This window comes from Podarcis muralis, chromosome 5, assembly GCF_964188315.1.
Source record: "Podarcis muralis chromosome 5, rPodMur119.hap1.1, whole genome shotgun sequence".
Lineage (NCBI taxonomy): Eukaryota > Metazoa > Chordata > Lepidosauria > Squamata > Lacertidae > Podarcis > Podarcis muralis.
Genome location: NC_135659.1, coordinates 45720788 through 45729835, shown reverse-complemented (window position 1 = coordinate 45729835; position 9048 = coordinate 45720788). Strand labels below are relative to the sequence as shown.

General features: G+C 40.4%; 1 protein-coding gene across 2 annotated transcripts in view; it reads right to left on the bottom strand.

Moving 5' to 3' along the window:
• Positions 1-481: 481 nt before the first annotated feature.
• Positions 482-9048, bottom strand: part of LRP8 (LDL receptor related protein 8) — a 197827-nt gene continuing 189260 nt past the window's right edge. For both annotated transcript variants that reach the window (XM_028733444.2, XM_028733445.2), the window contains 3 exons: positions 8706-8774; positions 8259-8431; positions 482-6774 (listed from right to left, as the gene is read on the bottom strand). In XM_028733444.2, the coding sequence (XP_028589277.2) occupies positions 6736-6774; positions 8259-8431; positions 8706-8774 (281 nt within the window). In that variant the 3' untranslated portion in view covers positions 482-6735. The remainder of the gene's footprint in view (positions 6775-8258; positions 8432-8705; positions 8775-9048) is intronic.

The following is a 9048-nucleotide window of genomic DNA, read 5'->3' as shown; positions in this document are numbered from 1 at the left end:
CTAGAAAAATAGCACTGGCATAAAGTTTTTTTAAAAAAATAAAGTTTGATTGACTTTAATGAGACTTACTCCTAAGTGAATATATGTTGGACTGTAGCCTAAGTAGCTTTTCTTTGCAAGTACTGGTAGCTAAAAGGTACAGTTATTGAGAGAACTGACTGGTTTCATGAGAGGAAGACTCTGATGTTAAAGTCTACGAGTCAGAACAAGCTTGTAAATAACCACCTGTGACATGTAAAATATAAATCAAGGCAAATAATTTTTGTAAATGTGGAAGCGTTAGTCCTCCTGCTTGCTTCCAATTTAGGCCAATGACATCCTACAAATGGTTAACCTAGGTTTGTGTTCATACTGAAATTAGCCATTTGTGCTAAACCCATGTGTAGGCTTGTGTGTGTAATCTGGCAAGTTGACTTAGGAGCAGTTTGATATTTTCTTCAGCGGTGGTGGGTGTCATTAAACAAAACAACACATTACAATCTGCCAATAAAAAATTTAATCTCTATAGAAACAGTGCACTGTCTTACAAATGTATTCATTTGGTTTTCAGTACCCCCTACTGATGTAAGTACAGCAAATGTTATAAATAGCAGAGCCCTCCAACATCCCAAATCCCTAGACCTTTTGTTCAGAAAAACAGAAACACAAAAGGCACCAAGCAAGAACGCATCCTAATGGAACTTCCATATGACAAAGACAGAGGTCAGAAATGGTTACAATGTTAAACAAGATTATAACGCTCCCAATTAACACATGGAAAACAAATCATTTTTCTTTTTTTAAAAGAAAATTTGGTTATTGACTTGATTTAGTTACAAATCTGTCAAGTTGGAAAGCAGGAAAATGTCACATCATAGTAATTTACAATGATTTGGGGGGTGGGGAATTCCAGCCTTTTTACACATGGGATTTATACAAGGTTTTTATTGTTTTTTCTTAAAAAAGTATCAAAACTGTAGAGCCTTCAAATCTATTTACAGATTGAGGTTAGTTACAGTTATTACATACAAAGATCTCTCCTTGTTATTGTTCTTCATGCACATAGTGCATGACCTTGTAGTAAAATTAACAATTGAATCACATTTTCTTTTCTCCCTCTCCAGCTTTCTTCAAAAGTATGTATTTACTCATAGGCCTCTGTTTGCAAAATCTAGTAGAAATGGGAAATATTTGTTTTTCAATACATGTTATAAACAAAGGGCATATCCTTCTGAAAGTGCAAATTATACTACATCCTTAAAAAACAAACAAACACTCTTTTAATGGGACCTGTGTGGCCAGTTCAAACATGATTTCATCACTCATTTGTCATTAAGAGATGACTCACACGTGAATGAACTATCAGAGATTTCATATAAAACAATACTTTCCATGAGGACAGTCCAAACATTCAGCTGGAGAGTCATCATACCACACAAGTAATATATAGTGGATGTGTAGAACCTTTGACACTCCAGATGTTGCTGAACTACAACTCCCATGAGTCCCAGCAAGCATTGGGATGATGGAAGTTATAATTCCGCAATGTCAGGCAAGCCAAAGGCTCCCCACACCTGATGTATAGACATGTGCGAAACAGCTGACTGACTGTGAAAAAGGGCTGTGCACTGAGTACTGCAGGTGTAGCAATCCTTACATTTTTATGAGTTACTAATATTGCCTTTCTCCCAAGTGCTGCTTAATAAACTGCTTTTGCAACTGGGAGATGAACCACGGATATCAGAAAACATGGGAAACTCTGACCTGGTTTGCATGTCATGCTAAACCATGGCTTAGTACAATATGCATGTTAGAAAACAAACACCTCTTGTTCCCTTTCTTCCTGCACCATGGGAAAGACGACTTCAGCAGTGTTTACTTTTCATTTTTTGGCTTGCTGTTGGATGCGAATCTAGGATTGTGGTTTACAACAAACACCGGTTAATTAAATTTATTTTAATTTAACAAGCCAGCTCACCCATGATTTGAAATTGACTGCTTTTGAAATTGACCCGTTTGTTACAATTCAGTTTTTGGTCTGCATCCAACAATCAACTGAGACTGTGTACTTATTAATGTTTACTTCTGCTCTAGTATGCTCACTGGTGTTTGAAGCCGAATACATATGATGTTATCCGCAATATGTATCTTGAGAAATAATGCTATTTAATGCACTTTCTCTCAAATCAGCTTCCATCTAATTTGAAAGTATAAACTGTGCTTAAGCTGAGATATGTACATTGGAGATAACCGTTGCACATGTGTAGATGACAACTTAACTGAATAGTTTGATGCAGGGGAACAAATCAGATAACGAGCATTGGGTGGAGACATCCCTGCTCCATCTCTGAGGTGTATAGTGGTGTAAAAAAACAAAAGTGACTCGAAAAGGAGTGTGGGAAAAGGACCTTGCTGCGTTTTAAGCTGCTAATATGCATATAGCCTGAGAGGCAGTAAAAATGAAAGTAAACAGTGCCGAAGTCTTCTTCACAGCCACACTGGTGGAAGAGAGGGGAGAGTGTGTGAGCCTGCTGCTCATTTGGGTTTGTTCCAGCTCATGCACATCATGCTAAGCCAAGCTGTCATGTATGCCAAAAGCAGTCAAAAAGTAGAGAAGAGAGGCCTTGTTAGACCAGCATTTGTTGGAGAAAGAATGCAAACTTGAGTTTCAAGTATCAAATAGTTTGGGAAGTGTTCTGCAGTAGATTTTGAAAAAATAAAAACCACGAGTGTGTAATATGCCGAGTCCACACTTAAAAATATACATATATCACGTCATGTCTGCTGTGGAACATGTGAGACATTTTGTCTGAGGTGGCATAAAGCAATATGAAAACAGTGCCAGCTGGGCTTCATCTGCAATGGCTGCTTAACATACAAAAGTCATCACTTAATCACTTGAGGTGAAATCCAACATAGTGGAAGTTTGCTGCTTCTTCTCATCACTCCCCCTTTCATGTCCCCCAAAATCTGCTCTGGAGAGGTAGCGGACCTCCAGAGCAGAATTTTTGGGACAAATAAGGGGCTAGAAGGAGGAGAAGAGAATCCATAAGAAAAGTATCCATTGTGCAAGTGGCTTTATTTTATGAAAGTGGGTTGGCCATTATGGTTGCAAAATTATTTTCTGAAAGTGATATAGAAACAACAGTGTGGTCTTTATAAATCAAACAGTCACATTGTGTAATAGACTTCTGCTATCTCATTTGCAGACAGAAGGTTTGACTCAAGTATAAAAACAGCAAATTTTTATTCATAACGATAAAACTTAGACCCGATTCCACATCATGTTAAGTGTTTCCTGCAAGATCGAGATTCCTTCACAATGTCAATCCAGGGTTTTAAGTTACTGATGTTAACTTGAGACTACTAGGCAGTACAAAATGTCTGTTCAGTTCTAGTGGGATTCTTGTGCTAATGGATCGGTCTGAAAAGACTACAGATGAACTGGAAACTTTGCATTTTACAGGAGCTGCAGGAGAGCAACCGCAGGGAAAATAACCAGAATGATTGCAGTTTGGAGGTTCAGTGGCCGTAGACAGCTACAGAATTATATGAATTCAACAATTGTATGGCTTTCTGTAGACATCTGAAGACAGCCCTGAATCGGGAAGTTTTTAATGTCTTCTTGTGTGTTTTATATTTTGTTGGAAGCTGCCCAGAGTGACTGGGGCAACCCAGTCAGATGGGTGGGGTACAAGCAGTAAATTATTTAGCCAAAAGTTTAATTAGACCTCAAAGGTTCAAATTCCTGTTGTCATGAAGCTTTCTGGGTGACCTTGGGCCTGTCACTCACTCTCAGCCCAACCTACCTCAGAAGGTTGCTGAGAAGATAAAAGGAGGAGGGACTCACATGTGTTGCCCTGAACTATTTGGGGGAAGGGAAGATAATGATAACAAATTTATTTATCTTGGGTTGAATCATGGCCAGACTGCCCTGGACTCTGAGGGAGCTAGCTCAACAATTTTCAATTTATCTGCTAGCTCAACAATTTTCAAACTTTCTTCAATGAACCTTTTGGAATTACTTGTCTACTGAGGAACTTTACACTTGGTGCAGGGGATTCGGGGACATGTTTAAGGATGAATATTCAGACCACATGGATCTTTTTGGTCCTCACAGCCCATCTATTGAAAATGCATCCCAGGACACATTCCAAGCTCCCCTACAGCCATGGATTGCAGGGGAACATCAGTAGTGGTGGCCAAGATGCCTTTCCGGGAAAGTTTGTCCTTACTGATCTTCTCATTGAGGAACTACTGATAAGGTTTGCAGGAAGAAACTCTTGAGTACTAACTGTTGCATTAAACATCAACAGCTTTATATAAACAAGCAATGACGAGATAAGCTGCAGCATATTGCACAGAAAAAAGTGAAGTCCCGACGCACAAGCTAATAATATGAATCAGTCTTCAGAAATTAGCACAGGGTGTGTATAAAAACAGATCAACATGTTTGGATGAATGAGTGCTTCCCTGCTTCCAGTGTGGCTGTGAGGAGCTTGGGAGCCTTTGCTTCTGATTCCAATGAGCAACAGTTCAATGTGTCATTTGCACCCTAAACTATGGTTAGTGTTAATTATGGTTTGAAGTTGGCTGTTTCAAAAGAGCCACAGTTAAAATTAACCACAGTTGGCCCGGTTCAGTTGATGCACCAAACTGTGATTAATTATAACCAGAAGTGAAAGCTTCCAAACTCCTCCTAGCAGCTGCTCTGGAGGAGAAAGGAAGAATATGAGCCTGAGGTTTGCTGCAGCTCATTCTCATTATGCTAAACTATGATTAAGTGTGATGTATGTCTGCACCAGCATATTTTCATGCATTCTGCAACTTCTGCCTTTGTCTTAGCTTGCATCTTGGCACCCTGGCTAGCATTCCACTCTACAGGTGTTTTTCACATGCAGGTTAGTACCTTGTTAATGTTGCCCACATATATACCTCTCTTATTTCCTTTTTGAGAAAGAGAAAAAAGGTATTTCTGTTTTTGAATAATCTAGGCTCCTTGACATTCTCACAGACATACCTCAGGTTCACTGATCACAGCAGATGGAAGCTGCACCCTAAACCCCTCCACTTATGCAGACTGGGAATTAGGATTGCTCAGTTACTTCCGAGTAAACATGCATAGGGCTGCATTGAAGTTTCTCCCACCACCTCATACTAAAGCTATTGTTACAGAGATGGGTGCAAGGGTGAATTGTTATAGCAGCATGAATTTGCCATGTTTTAAACCACCCCACAAAGGAAATCCATGAGGAATTGCATGAATGTAGGGAAATGGGTACAAATTAAGACCAGTACAACAAAGCACAAAGCTAATCAGAGTGAAGTAAAAAACAATGTAAAGTTCTGCTGGTGTAGACATACCCTTGAGAGAATAATATTACTCAGCGCCATTTGTCTTAATGATCAAAAGCTACAGAAATCTGTCATAGGAAAGTGTTCAGATGACCTCTCTGGATACCACTGTCACCTTTATCATTGACTTTTTTGTCCTGTGTGCTATTGGCTTTTTGAAGCGGGGTGGGAGGTATAACCAAATCAAAACTGAGAATAATCCATGGGGCAGAGCAACCCAACTCACCCCCATTAAGCATAATCCTAAACGTGCACACTTTGAAGTATATTCAGTTAAACATAACGAGACTTCTTTGAATAGATGCTAAGATTGGCACCCTAAACTTGCTAATGTCAGATTAATGGTTTGGGATTGCAGGCATTGCCCTCAATGTCTGTGCTGAGGTTCTGGGCTTCCCCATTCACTTCATTGGAGAGAGGACACAGCCCTTTCTGTGCAAAGCTGTTCCCTCCATTTACAATGAATGGGGAATCGTATTTGGGAGGTTCACCATGTGTGTGAGTGAGAATTCCTGTGCCTATGAGGATTTCCTGGAGTGCAACAATTGTGCAAAGACGTCTAAGCCATGAGCTGGTTCATCTGCCAGGACAGAATTTGGTTTGTTCATTATGGGGGCACATTTGTTTCTTTGACAGTCATGGACTATCCTACTGTAACAGCTGTAATCCTTACTCAGAGGCTTTAGATTTCAAAGCAAAATCTTCCACAAAACATCCCTTAAGAATTTTATTACCCTATTTCCCATAAAGCTGGGCTAGTCTTTCTAAAATATATTCATATATATATATATATTTATATATATATATATACTTATTTATATATGTGTATGTCTATATACCTATCCAGTGTAGATAGGTATATACACAGGTAATCTATGCACAGCGAGCCAAGCATACAAAAAATAAATACTCTCATCCTCTAAGTGTATGTACAGAACAAACCTTATATCCAGAATTTGTTAATAAATATCCTAAACGGCTTGTATAGACCTCTTTTTTTCCTTTTCTTTCTTATGTTGATGGATAGCCACAAAGTATGTCCGACATATTTACAAAATTTCTATAAATATAGCTTTTAAAAATGACACATATGCTACCGACCCTTGGGTCTGGCTGGTTCTATACACCGAGTTAGTAGCTCCACAGTAGAGCAGCCTCCTCGCCATTATGGATGGATAGTGCAAGAAGCTTAAAAGGTGTATAAAAGATTATACATACAAAACTCTCACATCCTTTGGATGTTTGCAGTTCATTATTACTTTGTGGTTACCCTTCTGCAACATAAATAAACTGTTAAAGGAGAGAAGGAGATAAAAGAAAGTGGACTCCGTGATCCACAGCAGGCGTGTTCAGTGCATATCTATCAATCCACCGGCTGTGGGGTTGGTGCAGGTGTGGTCCTCATGGTAACCCGTCGTCTTCTAGGCTTAATGCTACACGCTGTTGGGAAGGAAAACAGAAAGGTGTCAGTGTGACGTTAACATATATGAGAGAGTGCTGGAGGGGAAATAGTTAAATAGGTTGCACAGACAGGACCCGGGGGGTGGAGTCAGTGGGACTATAAAACCAGTTCTGGGAGGAGTTCGTTGGGAGTTGTTGGTTGGTTTTGGTGGGTTGGCTGGTTGGGAAAGGCAGTTGGTAATAGAGAGACAGTTAGGGCAGTGGGTTCTTGAGTGTGGGGAGGTAGAAGAGATAGAGAGAGGGAAAATAAGGCTAAGAAAGTAAAGAGCAACAACGTTTGGAATGCTGTAAAAGTTTGTTTGTGTCTGAGATAAAATACACTCTTTTTATTAATTGAGAAGCTGACTGAGACTGAAATGATTTTACCAGGGAGGACCTGGTTGGTGGCAGCGGATTAGTGGTGTACGGGTCAGTAGTCCGTGAGACGACCGGGGGCTCCTTACGAACGCCACAGTCAGTGCCTCTAGTTTTGGTGTGATGTGGGGAAGAAAGAAATTGCTTCCTGGAAATCACAGTGTAGGGCAGAATACTGGTGTCATGGACTAGCTGGATGCAGAGGAATGGTGGGAGGCACCAGCTGGGAAACCCCCAAAGGAAGCCCCAGGGAAAGGCTCAGAGTGAGGGGCTTGGTGGTGGGATGACGGCGACGAGTGTTCAGAGGCAGAAGAGGCATGAGCAGAGAAGGAGGAGGTGTCAGAAGCTGAAGAGGGAACAGGGTTTGCTGAGCAGGAAGAGGCTGTGGCAGAGAGCAGATCAGACTTGGAGGCTGAAGCGGAGGCCAGTCAGGGATGATGGGTACTGTAGTATTACATCTGGAGGGCCACAGGTTCCCTAGCCCTGGGTTAGTGGAATGTTTTAATATTCGGAATCAAATTCTGACATCCTCATTTATGTGCAGTGGTTTCAGTGTGGCTGCTCACAAGGTAAAGGACAAGAGTACTGTAAAAATATGCACTAACGTTTTAAGAGTCTGGATGATGGGAAGCACCTGACTCCTAATCTCTACCCATGTTAAATGAAGAAGTGCTGCTCTTGCTCTTTCCTGCTCTTCCATACCTCAAAAGACATCTATCCTATACATTTTTATTTGAAGGTAATTCCTAGTGTATGCAAGGGAATCCCACCTTGCCCAATAACTATGCTTAGAATGGTAGCCTTAAAGGCACATCTGCATAATGCATTTCAGGGACTTGATATAATTTTGCAGCACCCAAATGATCCATATAGCTCATGTGTGTGCCTGAGGCTTTAGCTTGTTCTGCTTATTTGTAGATACAGCTGTTGGAGGTGATGGTCAGTGTCATGACCATATAATGAACATGGCCAATGCAGTCTTTGGTGGCTCACACCAAAATGCCTCTACACTGTGAAGCTAAAATAGTTAATGGTTTTGATATACACCCACATACCTTATAAAAGCGGATACCAGGAGACCATTCAGAAAGATAAAATCAGACACTTACTGCTGGATACACATGCCCAATCTGTGCTGTTCTCCCAATATGGATTTCATCTTCATCTTCCTCTTCTGTAGTTTTCCTGTACACAGGATTATCAAAGTTCATGCTTTTCGTGTTTTTCCGTTTCCAGTTCCTCCAGATGAGATACCCTCCCATGCACAACAAACCAATCACCACTAGGGGGGTAAAAGAGAGAAGGGAATAAGCATATATGGTTGCCACAAGGGAGACTATAGTTCTCAAATTGGTTCTACATGGGTGTTTCCATTCTTAATTCTTTATATCGGTTGTTAGCCGCCCTGAGCCTGGTCTTGGCTGGGAAGGGCGGGGTATTAATAATAATAATAATAATAATAATAATAATAATAATAATAATAGTGCCAGTTCAGGTCCACAAAATGGAAGTGAACAGGAAAACTCACTCTTTAAATATAGTAAAAACATGCTTACCAACAGGAACCACAATTCCAATAATGGCAGCCATCACAGTTGATCCAAAACCTTGCCCACTGTTGGCATCTGCAACCAGAGAAGATTCAATCAAACAACAATTCATGGACACCACCAGCAAATGCACCAGAATATACAGAACCCAGTTTTCTAGAAACAGAATTATGTTGCTGTTAAAGTACAGAGAAATCACTGCTGTAGCCATAATCCTCTATGTAGCGCAGCAAGTTTCAAAGCTAGAAAAAGGCACACCAAGTTGGTGGGGGGATGAATTCTGTGGATTAATTTATGGATATAAATTGAGGGTTTTAGAGAATATTTAGGCCCACCTGAGCTAGATTCT